The following is a 23,633-nucleotide window of genomic DNA, read 5'->3' as shown; positions in this document are numbered from 1 at the left end:
CAAATTTGAGTAAATTTGAGCCTTCCTGTTCTGATTTTAAAATGTTGCGGTTTTAAAAAAACAAACAAAAAACAGCTGAGAAACGAGTGTAAATTTACATAAAAGTAGAATATTAACATGAAAACCAAGCAGACAGACACCTGGCGTGCATCGGTTTACTTGAACCAAATCAAAAACTTGTACTTGAAGCAGATTAGGTTCACAGAGCAGCATATTGATCCCAGCTGAGCAGGTTTATTATGTAGAGCTTGTTTTTGTTCTTCACCTGAAATATGACTCACTGTGCGGGCGGATTTGTTGAACAGGCGATCCTCTCTACGTTGTAAAGATCATCATCGGGCCCATCATCTGCTTTGTCCTGGTGCTGTGTGTGGCCTTGGTGGGATTCGTCATGTTCAAGAAAAGGTCCATATTTTTCATGTCCTGCTCAATACTCATTCTCTCATTATTTGATGTTTTACCAGTGTTCTTATTAAGCTTGTTTTCTTTTTCCTTTTAGTCAAACCCAAGGTCCCAGTGGCCCCATCTATGCCTCTTCAAACCCTGAGTATCTCAGCGCTAATGAAGGTAAGTGGAAGGTTTGAGACTTTTGTCAACAACATAATAGCCGTAGTCTGTATTTTTAGCTTTAATTTAAGGAATTTTGGCACCTTAGTTGCAATTACACATCAGGGCTGTACAGCTGTGATTTGTCAGCTTTGGCCATCTGTGTTTTCCCAGACACATTTATAAATGTTTGACAGTGAGGCAACAGTGAGCTCAGTCATATCTCCCTTTTCAGTAACGCACACGTGGAAAATCCATCTCCTCTGTTACTTTATGTCGGAGTAAATTAAACATTTAAACACAGTTAATGAAGCACAGTCCAGGCTAATAGCATCACATCTGACTTTCAGATTTTATGACCTCAGTTAGTTGAAACAAGCTGCAGCTTCGACACCTGCTCGCTGGCAACCTGAAGCTCACATATCTGACGTACTCAACTCATAAAACTCACACATTTAATTTTTTCTTTCTATTTCTTTTTTTTTTTATTACCAGTGTTGGACATGCCCATTAATTTGTTTTCTTGTGTGCTTGTAAACTTTAAGGCCTAAGTTGTTCGTGAAAACCTGTTTTTTGCAGTGTATGAGGAGGACGAGTGGGAGGTACCTAGAGAGATGATCACCATTTTGAGGGAACTGGGTCAGGGCTCCTTCGGCATGGTCTATGAGGGCATTGCCAAGGACATCGTGAAGGGCGAGGGTGAAACACGAGTAGCGGTGAAGACGGTGAACGAGTCGGCCAGCCTGAGGGAGAGAATCGAGTTCCTGAATGAGGCCTCCGTCATGAAGGCCTTCAGCTGCCACCATGTGGTAATAAGAAGTGACATCTTTTTCTCCTCTTGGACATGAGTAGAGGACATTATCAGTTTTGGTTACTGGCAATGTGTAGGTGTGGTTTGAGTCGGTGGACCATAGCTGTATGTGTTAGCTCTTATTTGTGGGTATTTAGAATAGAAAGTTCTAAGTGTGAAAGGCAGCACCTGCTTCACCTGCTGACTTCTAATTCCCGTTTTTGATAAAGTGATAAAAATAAAACTATATTCAGATGAAAATCCCCGTGTTCCTGTTTGCCAGGTGCGTCTGCTGGGTGTGGTGTCTAAGGGGCAGCCCACCCTGGTGGTGATGGAGCTGATGACCCACGGAGACCTGAAGAGCTTCCTGCGCTCTCTGCGACCTGACGCTGAGGTAAAACATTTGTTTGAGTTATGTTTATACTTGCTTTAGGTCACATTGAACTTCTGGTTTCTTTTCTTCTTTTCACTTCTGCATTTTATGTGTATAATAGGCAAACTAGGCTTAGGTTGCATTTTTTTTTGTCTGTATGCAAAGTTCTGAAAACATCTTTTTTATCTGTGCATGGGGGAATTATTTTTACACTGAACAGCATAAACACTTTTAAAATGTCATGTTTTAACTGGACTTATTCTGCTAAATACATTAGGCTCCACTTTGGTGCTTTGTGATGTTCCATCTAGAACGGTGCTTTAAAAATACACTTAGTTTGCATGTAAAAGTACAAATAAAAAATTCCATCGGCGTTTAAAGTAAGCTGTTAACACAGTAAGAGTCATAGAGTTATTTTCCTGGTGAAACATTTCTCCCCGTCTGCTGTTTTCTTTCCAGCCAGATTGTTTTGATCTGGACTAAATGATATCTCCATCAGGCACTTTGTGGACAAATAACGATCAATTTATGTTGTATTAACAAAGGTGGCTTGCATGTACAAAGCGAAGTGGCGCCTTTTTAAGTAAACATATAGATGGCGTTTTCATTGGAGTAGAAACAGGGCTGAGCTGCAGGGTGCTGACAGAAGGTTTTAGCAGTAAAGCCAATTGAAAACATGGCATCAGCCTCAAAAGGGGTGGAACGAATTACAGTTACTAAACTAAAAAAGTTACAGTTACACTTCCATCCGTCCATCCATTTTCTTCTACTTATCCGGGGCCGGGTCATGGGGGCGGCAGCATAAGCAGAGAAACCTAGACCTCCTTCTCCCCAGCCACCTCCTCCAGGTTATCCGGGGGAACACTGAGGCATTCCCAGGCCTGCCAAGAGATATAATCTCTCCAGTGTGTTCTGGGTCTACCCTGGGGCCTGCTACCAGTAGGACATGCCTGGAAGACTGTGCCCAGGAGGCATCCAAACCACCTCAACTGGCTCCTTTTAATGTGGAGGAGTAGCGGCTCTACTCTGAGCCCCTCCCAAATGACTGCACTCCTTACCCTATCTCTAAGGGAGTGGCCAGCCACCCTGTGAAGAATCTCCTTTCTGCCACTTGTATCCACAATCTTGCTCTTTCATTGACTACCCAAAGCTCTTGACCATAAGTGAGGGTGGGGACGTAGAGATTATGAGGTGGTCAGGTGGGAACTTTCCTGAGATTTGATTTATTATATATGCAGTGATCCATCAGCATAGTAATTTTTTTTTTTTTTGTACATTTTTAATAGATGTCATGATAAAAACCATGAATGTTCTGGCCCTGATAAGTCTTGTTAATACACTAGAATTTGAAAATCTGTCCCATGTCCCTCAGAATAACCCTGGCCGTCCACCGCCCACTCTGAAGGAGATGATCCAGATGGCTGCCGAGATTGCGGACGGCATGGCTTATCTCAACGCCAAGAAGTTTGTCCACAGAGACCTGGCAGCCAGAAACTGCATGGTAGCGCATGATCTTACGGTCAAAATAGGAGGTAAGGTTTCATAAAGTGAATGGGCACAAAAATAGAACTTGGAGGTGAATTAGAAATATTCAGATTTTGGTGCCTCCTAGTGGAAGCATGAAAAGACAACAATCAACCGGATTGCTCTCTGTTACACTGTTGGTTATTTAGTTTTTTGTTTTGTTTTGTTTTGGGGTTTTATGTCACAGTGTGAGCACATAAACTCCACAGCCTAGGCACCATGTAGTGACTGAACAGGCATGGGAAGAAGTAATGCTAATATACAACCAGCATATTCCCGTCTAAATTCACTCAAATTAGTATACTTAGTAACTTAAACATGAAAAGGGGAACTCGACGAGGGTATAAAAGCTATCACAGCAGACAGTGAATTAAAAAAAACAAACACCAGAGACACTGAAATCAGAGATAGATTTGTGCAGGTTTGATTGTTCTTGGACTCTGACTTATTGTTTTCTTTGCCAGATTTCGGTATGACCAGAGACATCTATGAGACCGACTACTACAGGAAGGGAGGGAAGGGTCTGCTGCCTGTCAGGTGGATGGCACCTGAGTCTCTGAAGGACGGCGTCTTCACTACACATTCAGACTGCTGGTCAGTGAGATGTCTGATTTTCAGACTCCGCCTCCTCCTTCATACTTTCCATTTTAGAAACGGTGGTGGGCATAAAACCAGATCAGAATAACAATAATAAATATATTACAGATGTTTAAATGATACCTGACCAGACAGCATTGTTTACCAGTATTACATGCACATGTCTGTCCTCTGTCTGTGTTTGCAGGCAGATTTAGTCTGGGGCCTAATTGCTGTGTTGTCATTCTCTGTGTGTTTTTCCCTCTTCTCCGCCTGTTTACCAGGTCATTTGGGGTGGTGCTATGGGAGATCAGCACGCTGGCTGAGCAGCCATATCAGGGCATGTCCAATGAGCAGGTCCTCAAGTTTGTCATGGAAGGAGGCTACCTGGACCGGCCGGACAATTGTGCTGACAGACTGTGAGTATGAGCAGAGGGGAACTGCTGGATACGCAGTCAGGAAAAGCTGCTGCTTAAATTAACAGCTTACAGTCTGCACTGCTCCTGCAACAAATATATTTAATATATTTAAAAAAAAATTTTAAATAGAATTTAGGAAAACCTCAAATTGGATTTAGGACCCCTACTTACATTTATTATGAGGGTTAATGATTTTAGGTCTGAAATTGATAACCTGTTTGCACTGCAGCGGGGTGTTGTTGAGGTCTCTGTCCGTCTCTTCCAGCCTTTGTCAGCACCTCAGTTTCTGTCTCCATGGGATCAGGGTTAGGTGGTGTTAGTGGGAGCCTATGAGATAGTTTGTTAATCAGTGGAGGACAATGATTTGAATATATACAGTTGTTACATATTCATTATAGTTGAGATATTCACTTGGACCAATTTGTGCCAGCCTTTCTGTTTTTGTTTTGTTGTTATTCGGTTGAAGAAGTATTAAAAGTTAATGCTGGAAAAGGACTGTATTTGTTATTATTGGCATGGAAAAACCAGAGCTAATAACACTTTGGTTTGTCCCTCCATATTTTTGTAGTGTGCTAAATCTGCACTCAGCCATAAGTACAAATATGTAAATCTTTTTAAAAAAAAAAAAACTGCTAACAGATGTACAGTTTACTTTTTAGTTTCCTAAAACAGCCGGGCAGAGCAGTTTTTAGCAGGTGTTGCTTAAAGTGTGCTTTCAGGGTGGGGATATTTTCAGCTGTCGATGCCTGGGTATTTCCTACAGCAGGATGGTGTCTCAGAATAAACTACAGCGCTCATGGACAACAGAGGAGAGGTGCAAAGGAATAATATAAATCAGGGAGTTAGTTTTGGTTTTTAGTGTTATTTATTAAAAAGGATAATTCATATAACATCTTCCATATAACATATGGAAGATGCACTTCCATATATGTGTGTGTGTGTGTGTGTGTGTGTGTGTGTGTGTGTGTGTGTGTGTGTGTGTGAAATAAAGAAGTACACAATTCACATGACTATTATTTAACTGAGCTCTTACTCTATCTGTCTTATCCTGCAGACACAACCTGATGCAGATGTGCTGGCAGTACAACCCCAAGATGCGCCCCACCTTTCAGGAGATCATCGAGATGCTACGGGAGGACCTTCTTCCTTCCTTCCAGGAGGTCTCCTTCTTCTACAGCGAGGAGAACAAGCCGCCAGAGAGCGAGGATTTTGACCTGGACATGGAAAACATGGAGAGCATCCCTCTGGACCCTTCGTCGTACTCCCAGAGGGAGCAGTGTTTGGACAGGGATGAGGCCTCTTCCGTGGGCCTGAGGGGCAGTTACGAGGAGCACCACATCCCGTTCACACACATGAACGGGGGAAAGACCAATGGACGAATACTGGCCCTACCGCGGTCCAGCCCCTCCTAACATACTGTACACATCCCACGCAAACACATTGATGCTATAGATTTAAATATATTTTTGTTTTTTTGTTGTTGTTTTATATAGATCACACTCAAACACTCTCCTCAAAAGTCCCTCAGTACATATCTCAGGACCTTATTTTTCGCTTCAAATACCACAAACACACTACAGCAAGTCCACGCATGGATGCCAGAGGACACTTTTTGTATTTAAGGATGAATTTCCTCCGTCTCTCCTGTTCATGATTGTAGGTTTATATATATATATATATATATATATATATATATATATATATATATATATATATATATATATATATATATATATATATATATATATATACACACACACACACAGTACCAGTCAAAAGTTTGGGCACATTCTTCCATGGGAGAGTGTGTCCAAACCTTTGACTGATATTGTATACACACACACACACACACCCAAGTTTGTGCTAATCTGGGTGGATATTTCATTCAACTGTGAAACAAACTCTTGACAAACAAGAAGGCTGCTACTGACCTCCCCCGCCCCTCCCCCCTGAGTCCAGACTGTGTCCCCTCTCCCTTATTTCATCACAGGAGTTCATCCCGAGTTTTGGGGGGAAAAAAAAAGTGCCCTTCTTCTTTTTTGTCTGTGGCCTACATCACACGTCATGGAGCTGTGTCTGAATCTTTGAACGCATGCAGATGACAAACTGAAAATGAAAGGCTTCGGGAGCTCCCTGCTGGATGGTTGAAAGCGGCCCATCCTCGAACAAACTCTTATCCACTGGAGAAGCTGGCTGAAGCAGCCTACCTCCTCACACTCTGCAGTATTCCAAAAAAAAAGGCACACAGGATACACATAGGACATTTGTTGGGTTCTGTTTTTTAATTTATTTGCTTGTCTTTTTTGTTTTCTTTTTTTCCCCCCTACTTTTTTTTGAGTTTTCACATTTACAGCTGAAGGATATTTAAACTGTTTCAAAAACATGTTGCCGAACGAGTTCCTCAGATTGACCAATAGCTGCTTTGTTGGTATATTTTAGTGGGTATAGAAGATAATAAAATATATATATATATATATATAAATGTTATATTGATGTTTTTGTACATAGTTGATATGTTGTCATTCTTGAAGTATTTCCGGTCATAGAAAATGTTTTTACATGTTAGTCTCTTATGTTTATTTTTTCTAATCCAGAAAATCATACTAATTAGCTTTTTTGGACTCATGATCAACCAACAGCACTTGGTCTTTTTACTATGTGATGCCTGGGGGAAGGAGTGTGTGGCGTTTTCAGCTTAAGATGTCTGCCCGTCATATCAAGATCAAATAAAATAGTGCTGTAAATAATGCAGCGAGATGCATTCATGAGGAGAATCTGCCACTGCTTGTCTGATTTTTTTTCCAGCATGAAATTCAGAAAATTGTTATGAATGAGTAAATTTGATGCTTGTGTTTTCCTCGAGTACAGCACATTTGAGGTGTTTAGTTTTTCTAAAAATATCATATACATATGCTGAAGTCAGTTTACGTGCACAGTGGAGCCTACATGCCGCTTCAGCACTTGTCACATCTGCAATTAGAAATATTTCTCCCAGAATTTTTTTAGCCTTCATAAGTACTGTCATTAGCCACATTAAGTTTTCAGACCTGAAAAGCACAATTCTTTCCCCCTTGGATCCCTACCACAGGTAAGTTTCTCTTTTCTGAATTGAGTAGTTTGTCATATTTCAGGCCTGTTTCCAGGACATAATGACTGGGTATGCATCAGAGGTTAGTGAGGGGGATCTCTACCTATACAGCTTACTAGGACTACCCTTGGAAAAATCTTTATTGCATGTCTTTATTGCTATATATTGAGGTGTCCAAAACTCTCATTAATGGTACAGGGAAGGTTGTCAAATGTTGTCTTTATGAGGGAAAGCGCTAAGTTTTTATTAAAAACTGCAACCAAACCTATTTTACACCCATTCCAGGTGTCACTATTATGAGATATATCATTGTTTCAGCAGCAAAATGGCACCAATCTAAGGTCTATGATGTGGGGGAACTGAAAACAAGCATTGGTACCCTGGATGTTTAAGCTGGTTTCTGATGATTAACTGGAGAAATTTTTAAAAAGTGCATTTTGTTCAGTGCAGTTACTTTTAGAAAAGCAGATTTCACAAGAATTGCAGATACTTTCAACTCACAACTATCATCTCTTCAGATGTGAGATATGCACGCTACAAGAAGATGAGACAATCCTTTATAGTAACGAGTGGGGATGGATGGATGGATATGCTTAATAATGTAAAACTACACTCGTGAAGGAAACATCTGTGGTTGTTTACTGTGTTATACACTGGCCTGTAGTACAGGATCAAATATACTGTATTGGTTAAGCTGAACTTTCACACACAGTGCAATAGTGCAATGTCACCCCCTAGTGTATATCACTGCATATATGCAACACAGCACAGGACCAGCCTTTGCACAGACTTGTTTCTGCACAGCATTACATACACAAACATTTCAGAGGCAATGCACAGTGTTGATTGTTTTCACACTTGAACAATGTAGGTGAGATTTCATGCACCACTGAAACCATCTGTAACTCCATACCTATAGTTTCTCACTGTGACTCCAAATAAATCCCTTAAAAAGAGTTTCTAAATGGTAATGAAAAGTAGAGTCACATATATTTGAAGTATTACTTAAATGCCACTATGCTTAATGAAGCTGCTGTAATAATTTCCTTGCTATTTAAAGGTAGTGCTGATGGACAAAACCCAAATTAATTTTTCTCATATGACACATTAGCAGTCTGAATTTGACGGAAATCATTCAAACTTTATTTTCACTGTGCATCCCTGGATTGTGACATAAGAAATAAGAAATTTTTGCTCTTAAAAACACCTAGTAATTTATTGGCTGGACTTAAAAATAGGTTTTTGCAAATGAGGAATAAAGATGATGTCTCACCACCACTTACATTACAGTCAGGATGTTTCCATCCAATCATACATCCATTTTTAACCACTTCAGGGTCATTTTGGGAGGCTGAAACCTATCTCAGCTGTTACAGGGTGAGAGGTGGGGTACATCCCGGGCAGGTTGCCAGCCCATGATGGTGTTGACACAGAGAGACAGATGATCGTTCACACCTATGGCCAATATACACTTGTTAAAAAAAATAAAGGGAACACTCAAATAACACATCCTAGAGCTGAATGAATGAAATATTCTCATTCAGTACTTTGTTCTGTACAAAGTTGAATGTGCTGACAACAAAATCACACAAAAATCATCAATGGAAATCAAATTTATTAACCAATGGAGGCCTGGATTTGGAGTCACAGACAAAATTAAAGTGGAAAAACACACTACAGGCTGATCCAACTTTGATGTAATGTCCTTAAAGCAAGTCAAAATGATGCTCAGTATTGTGTGTGGCCTCCACGTGCCTGTATGACCTCCCTACAATGCCTGGGCATGCTCCTGATGAGGTGGCGGATGGTCTCCTGAGGGATCTCCTCCCAGACCTGGACTAAAGCATCCGCCAACTCCTGGACAGTCTGTGGTGCAACGTGACATTGGTGGATGGAGTAAGACATGATGTCACAGATGTGCTCAATCGGATTCAGGTCTGGGGAAAGGGCGGGCCGGTCCATAGCTTCAATGCCTTCATCTTGCAGGAACTGCTGACACACTCCAGCCACATGAGGTCTAGCATTGCCCTGCACTAGGAGGAACCCAGGGCCAACCGCACCAGCATATGGTCTCACAAGGGGTCTGAGGATCTCATCTCGGTACCTAATGGCAGTCATGCTACCTCTGGCGAGCACATGGAAGGCTGTGCGGCCCTCCAAAGAAATGCCATCCCACATCATTACTGAGCCACTGCCAAACCGCTCGTGCTGAAGAATGTTGCAGGCAGCAGATCACTCTCCACGGCATCTCCAGACTCTGTCATGTCTGTCACGCCCTCAGTGTGAACCTGCTTTCATCTGTGAAGAGCACAGGGTGTCAGTGGCGAATTTGCCAATCCTGGTGTTCTCTGGCAAATGCCAAGCGTCCTGCACGGTGTTGGGCTGTGAGCACAACCCCCATCTGTGGACGTTGGGCCCTCATACCATCGTCATGGAGTCGGTTTCCAACCGTTTGTGCAGACACATGCACATTTGTGGCCTGCTGGAGGTCATTTTGCAGGGCTCTGGCAGTGTTCCTCCTGTTCCTCCTTGCACAAAGGCAGAGGTAGCGGTCCTGCTGCTGCGTTGTTGCCCTCCTACGGCCTCCTCCACGTCTCCTGGTGTACTGGCCTCTCTCCTGGTAGTGCCTCCAGCCTCTGGACACTACGCTGACAGACACAGCAAACCTTCTTGCCACAGCTCGCATTGATGTGCCATCCTGGATGAGCTGCACTACCTGAGCCACTCGTGTGCGTTGTAGAGTCCGTCTCATGCTACCAAGAGTGTGAAAGCACCACCAACATTCAAAAGTAACCAAAACATCAGCCAGAAAGCATAGGTACTGAGAAGTGGTCTGTGGTCCCCACCTGCAGAACCACTCCTTTATTGAGTGTGTCTTGCTAATTGCCAATAATTTCCTCCTGTTGTCTATTCCATTTGCACAACAGCATGTGAAATTGACACACATTTTTTAAAAGCATGGATTTTATCCAGTAGTTTCCTAAAAAGCATTTCAATTCAGTCTCATTCATAGCACCAACTGACAGTGACAGTTGCATCAAGGCGTTAAGTTAAATATCCTGCAATATTAGAGCGAGAGCACCAACAATCAACAATAGGAGGGAGAGTGCACAAATGTTAATGGCATGCAATAGTGGCATATGGAAAAAGTGGATAAGAAATGCTCAGTTCATCATGGGTGTCCCCCCACCAACATAACTGGGGGATGGCTCAGGGTCACCTGATCTGAGGAGTCTCAATTTCTGCTGTGACATTCAGATGGTACAGTCAGAATTTGGCGTAAACAATATTAAAGCATGGATCCCATCCTGCCTTGTATCAGTGGTTCAGGCTGCTGATGGTAGCGTAATGACGTGGGGGATATTTTCTCGGCACACTTTGGACCCCTTAGCACAATTTATGCATTGTTTAAACACCACAGCCTACTTAAGTGTTGTCCATCCCTTTATGACCACAGTGTACCCATCTTCTGATTCCTGCTTCCAGCAGGATGATGTGCCATCTCACAAGTAATCTCCGACTGGTTTCTTGACTGTACTCAAATGACCTCCACAGTCACTGGATTTAAATCCAATAGAGCACCTTTGGGTTGATGTGAAACCAACAAATCTGCAGAAACTGAGTGACGCTGTCATATCAATATGGACCAAAGTGAGGAATGTTTCCAGCAGCTTGTTGAATGTATGCCATGAAGAATTAAGGCAGTTCTGAAGGCAAAAGGAGGTCCAACATGGTACTGGTAATGTGTACCTAACAAAGTGACCACTGAGTGTAGTATAATCTTCTTTGAACTGCACTCGTTAGGGGTCACCACAGTGGCTCATCTGCTTCCATCTCACCCTATCCCTAATATCCTCTTCCGTCACACCAACCCTCTGCATATCTTCCTTCACTACATCTATGAATCTTCTCTGTGGTCTACCTCTTTTCTTCTTCCCTGGTTGCTCCATATTCAATATCCTTTGTCCAGTATATCCACTGTCCCTCCTCTGCACATATCCAAACCATCTCAGCTTTGCCTCTTTGTCTCCAAACCACTCAGCCTGGGCTGTCTCTCTGATATACTTATTTCTAATCTTGTCCATCCAGGTCGCTCCCAGTGAAAATCTTAGCATCTTCAACTCTGTCACCTCCAGCTCTGCCTCCTGTCTTTTTGTAGGTGCCACTGTCTCCAAACCATACTGCTGCTCACTGATCTTCATCTCTCTTCTTAAAATAACTTCAACAACTCTTTCCCATACCATCATGATGTGGCTTGTTACCTTTTATCCCTCTGTAGTTACTACAGCTCTGCACATCACCCTTGTTCTTGAAAATCAGTACCAGTACACGTCTCCGTTCCTCAGGCCTCTTCTCACTCTCCAAGATTGTGTTAAACAATCAGATCAAAAACACCACTGCTCACTCTCCTAGACATCTCCGTATATCCACAGGTATGTCTTCTGGACCAGCTGCCTTTCCACTCTTCATCCTCTTTATAGCTGCCCTCACTTTCTCCTTACTAATCCTCAGCAGCTCCTGATTCACTCACTATCCTCCAAACATCCTCTCTTTTTCTTCATTCATCAGCTTCTCAGAGTACTCCTTTTATCTTCTCAACACACTCTCTTCACTTGTTAGTATCTTTCCATCTTTATGTTTAATAACCCTAACCTGCTTGCACATCCTTTACAGCTCCATGTCACTGCCTGGCCAATCGATACATGTCCTTTTCTCTCTCCTTAGCGTCCAGCCTCATCTACAACTCACTATAAGCCTTTAACACCTCTCTTTTTGCCATACACCTTGCTTCCCAGTACTCTTGTCGACTTTCTTTATCTCCTTGATTATCCCACTTTTTCTTTTTCTAACCTCTTCCTCTGAATACTTTCCTGCACTTCCTCATTCCACCACCAAATCTCCTTGTCCTCTTTCCTCTGTCCAAAGGACACACCAAACACCTTCTTGACACTGAGTGTAGTATAATCTTTGTTAGTATTAGCTTACCAAACACAAACAGCCTCAAGGCAGTTGCGTTTACAAACTAAATGAATGTAAGAAATGCTCTCTGACTCATGCTACCTGAGCTCCTATCACCTGAAGGAACATACACAAAGGAGACCTGCTCCTTTTTACCAAAATAAAAGCGCCTACTTTTTCACACCAGCTCATCTTCACTAAATCTGGCTATCAGTATTCCTTACTGGGAAGGTGAACTATTACAGTACTGCAGTAGAACTAATATAAACATATCTTGGATGCCGGCTGTCTGTATTAACTTAAGGACTGCCTGTAGAAGTAGCTGCTGGATAAAGTTTAGGTATTACTGAAGCAGTAGATTCCCACAATGCTTAGAGGAGGAAGGAGGGTTCACCCAGAGGAGGCTGGGATTTGTTTTGAAACACTCCCTCCTCATCAGCTTTTTTTTTTTCTTCTTATTTGTGCACTTGTTCCACCGGAGACATCCTCTCTCTCTCTCGCTGTTGTTTTTAGTGGACGCCGCGGATAGATAAAATTTGCACAGAAAGCCTGCCTCTCGCAGCTTCATTTCAATAGCAGGTAAGATGAAAATGATCTTGGAGTTAACTGTTATTGTTAGCATACGAGCATCAAGTGGATAAAAGTAGTTAGCAAGCTAAATTAGCGTACTAACGCCATAAAACTCACAGCTGCGTCGCGACCGTGGGAAGTTATAGGCCGACGTGAGCTGGAAAACTGGCTTGACCGTCTTGAGAGTTTGGTTGGTAAATTAGCATAAATTCAGCTCCGCATGCCAAGTGGTGGCAAACACATGAGTTATAAACTTTATATTTCAGGCTGGGATACGTGTTCAGTTACCCTTTGCCGCTCCCTTCTCTCGCGACTGTCCTGGCTTTGCACCTGTTTGTGTTCCTGTCAGTGAGGGCGGATTTACTCTGACAGCTTTTTAAGTAGGAACCGCACTGAATTCAGGCTACGTTCACCTTAGCATTCATTAGATTCAGATTGGACTGTAATTGCAATCTCATTCGAGATTGTTTATTATATTGAAGAATCCCAGTAAATGAAGAAACTGTCAGTTTTTCGTTAGGGTGTCCAGTCTGGAAAGCGGAATAATATGAATCCATAACCATTAAAAATTTAATGGTATGGGTAATCCCATACACGGAGTGATATGAATCTGCAGCCTCCAACCGGTTAAAGGCACGGGAATGGAGTATTTTTTTCATTGGCGGATTGATACGTAAATTTTAACCGTTAAGATATATTTTTACCGTTTTAGGACGTGTAGACGTTTCTTTTTCACTGAAGAAGAAAGTATTTCAACTGAAGGCTTTTTACAGCCCGATGGTAATGCATTACAATAGTCCAGCCTAGAAGTAATAAATGCATGAACTAGCGTTTCAGCATCACACTGAGACAGGATGTTTCTAATTTTAGAGATATTGCATAAATGCAAGAACGCGGTCCTACGTATTTGGTTAATATGTACACAGACATATACACAGACACCGATACCTGCTAATTAGTAAATGATTAATAAAACACAAGAAATCAACTCACCAAAACTGAAGCACACAATAAAAATGATGATAAGCTCTGAAAGAGTTAAAGTAATAACTAATGAGCTAAAGTTGAAGTACTGAAATCGGATTAGACAATGCAAGTGGCTAATTTAGCTGGAAATTTAAGCTAAGTGAAAGACTAATCTTTTTTTCTTTAATCTTTTTTGTGTAGAAGTAGCTCAGAGCTGAAGACAGTTGGAGTGACACTAAAAGTAGATTAGCTTTCATTTAAAAAAAAAAAGAGTCTTGAAAGCAGTGAAATAAAAACATTTGTAAATAATAAACTGTTTAAGCTGTGCCGTTCTCTTGCCTCTTACCCAAAGATCAAACTCAGTAGACCATTTGGAAGAATGTTTCAGCACCTAAAATCTTCAGGAGAGAGAAGGCTTACCAGAGGAGCTATTATCCAAGATCCCTGTGTTTAATGCGATTTATTATTTAAAATGGACTGCTATTCCTGGTGTGGAGGTTTTTCCACACGAGTGAAAATGTCTGAGAAGAGAAGTTGTCCACAAACGGTTTGATTCATAAAGATGGAAAAAGACTAAAAAAGATATCTGAGTGTTTATCTATTTCCAGAATGTACTTTTCTTCTTTACATTTGGAAAAGGGAAAAACTTGAAGTATAAGTTTTTCTGGTCCGGAGCACTTAATATCAGATTGGACTGTATGTGGCCCATGAACTAAAAGTGAGTTTAACATTCCTGGTCTAAAATCATTATCTTTCCATGATAAGCATCAACAAGAAATAAAGACTCAGAGGAGCTTTTTTCCCTTTGACTGCAAGCTATTTCTAAACCATTTTGTTTTTCTGTAAGTCCCGATGCATGGCACTAAAAAGGACACCTAAGCCTTGAACTTGCTGATCTCATATAGAATAAACTAAACAAATTCAGTTTTTTGTTATTTATTTACTCCCAGACCATTTAACACTGAAAGAAACTAAACTGTCTCACACCCATCTAAATGCTATATTAATTTAGCAGACTATGAAACTGTAATTATACATCAGCTCCACCCTGGACCTCTGATACTGATAAGTCTGCATTTATGTAGCTCCTTTCAGTTTTACTGACCACACCACTTAACGTGGGTACACATTCACAGAGTGCTTTTGGCTACATCAGCTGTTGCTTTCAGTCTGTATTATATATTTGACCTCTTCAGTATTTTTTTTTTTCTAATTTCATAGTTTAGTTTTCTTTGTAAGATTTTAGGATTATTGAAGTCAAATGAGGAATAAAAATCCTTTTACAGTGAACTTGTGTCGTAGTAGGGCTGTGCCATATGGTATCATCCGAGATAATACCGGTATACATTTTTATAGGTGTCATATCACCATGTGTTTGCATTTCCTAGTGCACCCAACAACGAGACAAGCCCAGGTATGTCTGAGAGCATGAGCTGTGTGTCAGCCTCCAATGACAAAGGGAAGCTACTTCAACAACCTCCAACAAAGCGCAGAACTTGGCAAAATATGCATGAAAACAGTTCCTGCTGACAGTGGAAACAGCAAACTTGTTTCACCAGCTGAGTCAAAAACATACTGAGTATAACAGCTACAAAGGAGGAGATACTATCAGCTGGTAATGTGTGACCTAAATGTTAACAAATGATTCCTCTGAGCATGGCAAGTTGCACTCACTAGCTGCACTCCTTAATGATATCATGACAAGAAGAATAAATGGTGGACTGAAATTACTGATGCAGCTACACGGAGGAAAAGCAGGACTTTAAGCAGCTGGTTAAAAAGCTCAACCAACTCAAAGCATCCCAGGTAGAAAATGTTTTTCAGTTTTATTGTACAGCTCCTGAAAAACTACAAGGTTGAGTTACTTTAATTATTGTTAATGTGTTGCACATTTATTTTATACTTTGGGAAAACACTACCTAGGGTACTTTTGTGCTTATATTTGCCTTAGGCTGCGCCACTGGATATAATGCTGTGTCACTGCTACTGCACTATATTCACACTTCAAACTACGTAGCGTGTCATCAGTGACAGCAGTGAAAAGCTCATTGGAATATTATTATTGTTAGAATATATATTATTCTAAGAATATAATGTTTCAGGCTATATTACCAATCTCTACTTTGTAGTACAGGCCCCAGCTTTTGTTTTGTTTTGTTTTTTTCCCTTTCATTTGCTGACATTAGTGGTTAACACATTCCTCTTACAACTTGAGACCTGAGCACTGTACTACAAAACAAGTTCAACATACTCAGGGTATCTGGATTCACTTACCCTAACATCAAGATCAAGATAGATGGTCACACAAAGCTGGTTATCAACTCACTAAGTTATTCCAGGGTTTCCTGATCTGGGTACGAGTGCTTTCACTTGAAAGGGGTGGCGTTGGCAGCATCTGACCAATCGCGGGATTTTTGTACCAGCAGCTGGCCAGCTGATTTAAAGAAGATTAAACTATAATATTAGAAAAATATGTTGTGGTGACCCTTTGGGAAATAAGGGAGCAGATGAAAGTACCTTTTGTTTATATTAGTAGGCTCCATTTTTCCCCTAATGCTTAGCTAGTATTGCTCACTGTTGGTGCTGCAGATGAGTGCAGATTACAACAGGTCGATCAGTAGCAAGCATAAATGTGATCCTTGTGTTTTTACAATCCAGTCAAAAATAAAAAATTACTGCACTTTAAAGTAAGTTTTTCAGGTTTAGTAATCAATGTCCTTATTGTAGTGAGTTGAACTGAACCAATGGCAGCCTGAAATAGTGAGAAAATACAATAAATACCTAAAATCTTATAAATTTAGACCACAAACAGGGCTGAAGGCCCAGAGACTGGAAAATCATGAAGGGTACTTTATTTTCTAACTAGTCTCATGATTTAAGGTTTGGGCACGCTGTGGGTTATCTGAGACTCACACTGCACGACGCAGACACATGCTCTCACTCCTGCCTCAGACTGAGGGCTCGGTAAAGGTCGGTTTCACCCCTTCATACTGACAGAAACACATTGGCATGCGATTACGGCACATTACAGCAAAGTTAAAAACACCCTGTTTCTAGTCAATAAGTAAACTGTGTGTCAAGGCTGGTGGATGCGTGAGAGAGCAAGCAATGTAGTATTTCTCTTTTTGATCATATTTCCTGCATGAAATGTGCATCACTCTGGATTTATTAGAGCCAAGAGCAAATGGATCACTGGTTTTGTTGCCTCCTCAGACTCTCAGCTGTGGGTGGCCTCATTGGGGTCGTCTTGCCAGGACAGTCCTGCTGTTGCTATGCTGCTGTGAGCAAGACTGAGTGAAACTGCTCTTCGAACAGGGCATTTAGCAGTATTTCCCCATCTCTCTGTCCTCTGCAGGATACTTGGCAGACTTGCCAGTCTTGTTTTTCTTCTGCAGGGAATGACCTGTATTTCACGCTGGTCTGTTCCCTCTCCACCCCATGTGGGTGAATCATTTCAGGTGTGGCTTCCGCCTTCGAGGGGTTGAATGGTACAACCACATGAGTTTAGTGGATGATGTACCACTAAACTTAAAAGTAGGTCTTGAAAGTAACATGATACAACAGCATGGGAAAAGTAATGTCTTCTTGTTGTTACTGTTTGCTTTGGGCTATTTTTTATTTTTTTTGAAAACGTTTTACAATATGTGATGCTTTGTTTCCCCTCAGCAGTTGTAATTATGGTAAAAAGCACATCCTCTGTAAGGCTTTGCATGCAGGATATATTAAAAAAAAAAATCTGGTCCTTATCTGGTCTTAAAATTAGGTAAGTACAACATCAGATGAACAGTAACACACAACATATTACTCTCGTTATTTATTTAAGAAAAACTAAACCAAAATGTAGACCAAAGCAGTGTGGAAAAACGATGTACACTGCATGATTCAGTAGCTGGTAGAACCACCTTAGCAATGATAACTTGAAGTAATTGTTTTCTGTATGACTTTATCTATTTATTTATTTATTGTCTCTCAGATCACTGTAGAGTAATTTTGGTCCACTCTTCTTTACTGTGTGCCTTCAGTTCACTGAGGTTTGAGGACATTTGTTCAAGTGCAGCTCTCTTAATGTCCCACCACTGTATTTTAACCAGTTGAAGTCTAGACGTTGACTGGACCACTGCAACACCTTGAATCGTTCCTTTTTCAGTCATTCTGTTGTAGATTTGCTGCTGTGCTTGGTATCAGTGTCCTGGTGCATGACATAATTTTGGCCAAGCTTTAGCTGTCAGACAGATGGCCTCACCTCTAACTCTAAAATACTTGGCTTTACTGAGGAGTTCATGGTCAACTTAATGACTGCAATGTGCCCAGGTCCTATGGCTGCAAAACAAGCCTAAATCATCACCACTCCCCCACCGTGCTGACAGTTGGTATGCAGCGCTTGTGCTTATTTGCTTTCTCTGGTTTTCTCCAAACGTGGTGCTGTGCATTGTGGCCAAACATCTCCACTTTGGTCTCGTCTGTCCTGTTCCAGAAGTCTTGTGGTTTGTTCAGATGCAGCTTTGCAAACCTCAGCCGTGCTGCCATGTTTTTGTTTTTTTTTTCTTTCTTTTTTAGAGAAGAGGCTTTCTACTGACAGTCCTTCCAATCAAGCCGTACTTGTTCAGTCTTATTCTAATTGAACTTTCTTGAATTTTGTCATTTGACATCCTAACTGAGGCCTGTAGAGTCTGAGATGTTGCTCTTGTGTTTTTTCTCTCCAAGCATTCCACTGTCTGACCTTGGGGAGAATTTGCTGGGACATCCACTCCTGAGAAGATTGGGAACTGGCTTGAATGCTGTCCAATAATTTTTTTCACTTCAGAATGATAGACTTCAGATTGTTTGGAAATGACCTTATAAACCTACCAAGTTGATGGGGAACAACAACTGCTTCTTTAAGATTGTTTAATGATGCAGTGATATGTCATGTTTTGTAGTTCAGCTTGTAGTTTCCTAATCTCAAAGCCTGTTAAGAACCAGATTATTTTTATTATTTATATTAATTATGTCCTGAAAAAAACTTTAGAATTTAAAGAGGGTGTAGATTTTTACCATGACTATATCTTGACTGTCTGTTGCACTCATACAGTTTATGAATATAGCTTGCTAACTAAACAAATTTATGATGTGGCACTGTATCCTCTCATTCAAATACGGTCATTTCTGGCTCCAAAATTAGATGAATAGATATAAAAAATAAATAATATGATGGCAGCCAAAAGAAAAATGTTGAGGCTTCAAAACCAGTTGGTTGCTACATCCATCTTTTACATACAGTTTGTAGTCTGATATGCTTTGAAAACTTAAAAGCAATTTGAAGTTAAACCACATTTATCATTATCATTATTTATTTATTTTTTTTTAAGTGAATGTTGATTTTCAAATTGGTGTTTCTTTTGGGCTGCTCTGAAAAGTGCTCTGCAAATAGTATGTTTAGATTTCTTCTTGTTTTACAGAACAGCAGCCAGAAGCTAGCAGGAGAGCGCCTGTGTGTTTGTGTCAGAATATCTTTTGTCAGTCTTTGGGTGTGTTTTAGGTGTGCCTGACGTTGAACAGCTATTGCTTTTCCTTCTTAAACTGTCTGTGAACCTGTGAGTTCCTGGTATAGTAGGAAAACGATTAAAATGCAGTTGTTGGCAGCTAAAATTGGAGTCATGACATACTGTGACTATTTTCAACGTTTACTCCTTTCACCCTTTTAGATTTAAACATTTTCTTTCTTGCGTTGTTTCTGTTTTTTTTTTTTGTTTTTTTTTTTTCTGTTTCAGGGAAAATGCAATGCATAAGTTGGAAAATTAAAACGTCAGACATATTGGAAGATGACTCATTCTGGGTCACAGAAAATGACACAATGAAAGTAATTAAAGAGAAATGAAGAAAAGCTGCATTTATAATGTTGCATCAGTAATTGTTTTCCCCTCCCTCCAGAGATGCATATCTTGGTGTCGGGGAAAAAATGCTGAGTAGATAAGAACTGAACTGAAATGACCCTTTAAAGAATAAACCATGTTTGTGCACACTTGAATACATTCTATCACTTGTGCACCTCCATTTCTCTTGCATAATTTATTTATTTTAAGTCATGTGTGCGTAAAAGCTGGTCTGACTTGAGCTTTGTTGTCAGTTTGCTAAACCAGTTCCCTCTACATGAGAATAGATTAGTTTTGTAACAGCTTGTCTCCCATTATTCTTCTTTTTCTTTGGCAGCGACTCTTTCTGCTTGAGGGCCTGTGAGTCAGCACAGGCAAAGTCATTTCAGTGACAAATAATAAAAGTATGTTTCATTTTATCTCCTCTTCATTCATGAAGTTGGTGTTTTAAACATTTTGTCCTGTTTCCCTCACCCCCAACCAGTCATGGCAGATGGCTGCCTCTCCCTGAGCCTGGTTCTGCTGGAGGTTTTGTCTTATTAAAAGGAGTTTTTTCTTTCCCGCTGTTGCCAAGTCCTTTCTTATAGGGGTTCATCTGATTGTTGTGATTTTCTCTGGAGTAAGGTTGGCATATTTACAATATAAAGCGCCTTAAGGTGGCTGCTGCTGTGATTTGGCGCTGTATAAATAAAATTGAATTGAATTGTTGTGACCTTCAGGGGCCTTATGTTGCCCTGATATTTCATAACATTGTACATAATGTTGCTGTCAAAATTGGTGTTTTAAAGAAAATTCTAATTAATCATGAGCAAAATTAGTTCTTGTAGTATGCTTTAAGCCCCAGTCACACAGGCCTTGAGACCGAGCCCTTTGCAGCCACAGGTCGCTAGGAAAAACTTGAATTCCCTGACTGCTCTGCAAGTGGTTGCTAGAGGTTTGATTGCTGTTGCTAGGTGACATTAGTTGCAGTTATACGGTGCTACACCAAAGACCTCCTTGCACCAACTTGTATGCAAACACTTGCCAGTTAACCACCGAGCAGTAGTGAAACTTGAAAAGGTGCAATGCAAACTGGAATTGGAGAACGTTCTTCAAAGTAAAAGTTGTTTGATGGAGCACCTAAGCCTGTACTATGAAGCAGGATTTTGGCTTGTCCAGGTAACATTGGAATTAACCCTGGGTTTCCTGTACCACATAGGTGGATCACTTCTTACCAGGGTCTCTCACACTGGTAACTTAAGCTGCAAACCTAACCTCAGTCAGCTTTATGTGACCATTTGTCCTAATTGCAAATGATAGGATAAGTGAAATTTTGCATTTAATCATTAGTTATTGTTAATCTTTGGCCCTCCTCCACATCCTGTCTTTTTGTCCTTTCTCCTTCCCCTCAGCCTCAACTGGCTGTGGCAGATGACTGTCCCTCCCTGAGCCTGGAGGTTAAAGGGGAGTTTTTCCTTACCACTGTCACCAAGTGCTTGCTCATAGGGGATCATTCTGATTGTTTGGTTTTCTCTATAATTATTGTATGGTCTTTACCTTACAATATAAAGTGCCTTGAGGCGACTGTTTTAATTTGGCGATATATAAATAACATTGAATTGAATTGCACAGAAGTCCAATAACAAGACACCAGTCGGGTTCAGATAGGGCAGGCTGTTCCTTGAGGTCCTTAGTTTCCTGAGTAAATTTGCAGAAAAATATTTAAAATATCCAGGGTATAGGAAAAAAAGTAGGCTTAAAAAAAAATTGGCTTCAGATTGTGACACTTGGTGATTTGGTTGCATTTAAAAAAAAAAAAAAAAAAAAAAGAGCTTAAAAACATGAGAGATGAGGGCCTGTAACTTGATATGATTTGGTTGATTTTATATCGAATGGCCCATATTTCAGAAGTGAATCTCTGGCAACACTGTGTGGGTTCTGTGGGTGTTAACAAATGAGGGGGGAAAAAATGTTTAGTCTGTCTGTGTCACACAGCAGGAGATATTAAAAGGCAGCAACAGCACACATGTGATTAGGAGACTCGAAGCTAAAACAGCTTTGTATCTGGTTGTAAATATGCTTTTTAATGCTGTAAAGACAGACATTTTAACATGTCAGTCTGTGGGGAATGGCTCACTTATTGTGCCAGCCTCAGGTGGCTACTAGAGAAACTGTAGTTCTTGGTGCCTCCGTGTTACAGCTTCATTTTTCAGCATTGGGTATCTCTGCTTGGATAAAATGGATTAAATGGAAAGAATAACAATTATTGATTGAAAAGGTGTCTGCTGAAGCTGTAGCCTTTTTTTTTTTTTTTTTTTCACATACAGCAAAAAATGGTGTCAGTATTGTTAAATGTTCAACTACTGTACCCCGCACAATTTCAGTCATCAAAATCTGGTGCAGAGAAACTTATTAGTTTTGGTTTATTTATTTAATATAAATAAACCTGTTTGACCAGCTGCCCTCTGGCAGGTGCTACAGGTGCATCAAAGCCAGAACAAACAGACTCAAGAACAGTTTCTTCACCAGAGCAATCACCACCCTGAACTCACACACCCACTCTGTGGGTGAGTGTGCAATACCCACATCTCTGTGCAATATTATATTTCATTCATTCACCTAGTGCAATACTCACAATCTTCATTATTATATATGTATATACTTTATTTTATTTTTTACAATGTATATATTTTTATACTTTTTTTTTCTGTATATTTTTAGAAGTTCTATTTTGTGTTTTAGGAGGTGTGACTAAACAGGAGTGGCCCTTTATTCTCATTTTACATTTTGTATAATGACAATAAAGGCATTCTATTCTATGCTATTCTATTTGATTAGATTCTATTCGATTCTATTTCATATAAATTTGATACAGCCTGGCTACTTCTCTTATTATCAATTAATTTGTGTATATATAAAAGAATACTAAAGGGGCTAATGATGAGGGCTGCTTTGCTGCAGATTCTTGTAGTGTACGGAAATGTGAATCTGTTTTTGATTTTTTTTTAACCACCTGTCCTTTAGTGTATTAACACAGTACTTGTCTTTCTGCTCATGTCTCTCACAGACTGTTTGCTGCTGTCTCTCACACAGCACTGGGGAGAGTATTTCTCCCCCAGCACACAATGGCCTTTCAGCCAGCTTCCTCAGTCCACACATGACTGTCACCCCCCAAAATATACCAAAATCAGCCTTCATTGTTTTCTCACAGCAACACAAGCCCCAGGTATGTATGTCCCCAGGTTTAGTTTTACCCATTATACATTAAATAGGTTGTTTTCCAGTGAAGAAATTCAAACCTAATCACATGTCTTGTTCTGGGTTTTTGTTGTTGTTTTTGTTTGTTTTGGTGTTTTCTTTTTGGGGGGGGAGGCCTAACAGATGTATGGACCAAGTTATGGCACATTTTGTGTTATCATACTGCTGTCATTCCTTCATGGTTTTCTTGTAGATAAGATCAAACATACAGTGGAAGATGCCAAGTTAAGCACAAAACACCTGCAGCATTTTATTTGTGTTCATGTTTTTGTGCTGTCACCACATCTTTAATTTACCTGTTGAACCTTATTTTATCACATAATAACCAGATCCCGTCCGGTCCAGATGGATGAGCTCGATAGCCGGAGAGAGCGGTTGAGGCTCTCCTCTGAGGACTTGACTGATCCCATCAACCTAGAAGGTCAGTTGGTCACTGTCAGCGGAACACAGTCCTTTATCATAATAGGAACAGCATGGTGGAAACTTCCTGTGAAAGTACCTCATGGAAAATTATCCAGTGATGTAGTCTTTGTTGTTCTTGTCTATAAATGTATTTAAAGCTGTACACTGGCTTTATTATTGAGATTTTGGTCTTTGGGCCTTCATTTAAATCATTTAAATTTATATACTCCTTAAAGCAGAGCTATTTTTGTATTATGAAAAGTTATTAAAAGCATATTAAAAATATGTGACCAACAGTGAATCACTGATTAACACTCGTATAACCACAAAG

The 23,633-nt window shown here is 40.4% G+C and overlaps 2 protein-coding genes across 4 annotated transcripts in view; both read left to right on the top strand.

Moving 5' to 3' along the window:
* insra (insulin receptor a) overlaps positions 1–5,884 on the top strand; it is a 61,368-nt gene extending 55,484 nt beyond the window's left edge. The window contains exons 14-21 of one of the 2 annotated variants that reach the window (XM_030751274.1): positions 306–405; positions 500–567; positions 1,126–1,355; positions 1,620–1,730; positions 3,082–3,241; positions 3,698–3,827; positions 4,094–4,228; positions 5,283–5,884. In XM_030751274.1, coding sequence (XP_030607134.1) covers positions 306–405; positions 500–567; positions 1,126–1,355; positions 1,620–1,730; positions 3,082–3,241; positions 3,698–3,827; positions 4,094–4,228; positions 5,283–5,640 — 1,292 coding nt within the window. In that variant the 3' untranslated portion in view covers positions 5,641–5,884. Of the gene's footprint in view, positions 1–305; positions 406–499; positions 568–1,125; positions 1,356–1,619; positions 1,731–3,081; positions 3,242–3,697; positions 3,828–4,093; positions 4,229–5,282 lie in introns of those variants that run through there. The other variant, XM_030751275.1, reaches the window with a different exon arrangement.
* Positions 5,885–12,738: 6,854 nt separating this feature from the next.
* arhgef18a (rho/rac guanine nucleotide exchange factor (GEF) 18a) overlaps positions 12,739–23,633 on the top strand; it is a 30,402-nt gene continuing 19,507 nt past the window's right edge. Inside the window, exons 1-3 of one of the 2 annotated variants that reach the window (XM_030752099.1) lie at positions 12,739–12,854; positions 22,710–22,868; positions 23,230–23,321. In XM_030752099.1, the coding sequence (XP_030607959.1) occupies positions 23,246–23,321 (76 nt within the window). In that variant the 5' untranslated portion in view covers positions 12,739–12,854; positions 22,710–22,868; positions 23,230–23,245. The remainder of the gene's footprint in view (positions 12,855–22,709; positions 22,869–23,229; positions 23,322–23,633) is intronic. The other variant, XM_030752100.1, reaches the window with a different exon arrangement.

This window comes from Archocentrus centrarchus, chromosome 17, assembly GCF_007364275.1.
Source record: "Archocentrus centrarchus isolate MPI-CPG fArcCen1 chromosome 17, fArcCen1, whole genome shotgun sequence".
In the NCBI taxonomy this organism is placed as follows: Eukaryota; Metazoa; Chordata; class Actinopteri; order Cichliformes; family Cichlidae; genus Archocentrus; species Archocentrus centrarchus.
This window is presented reverse-complemented; position numbering and strand designations above follow the sequence as displayed.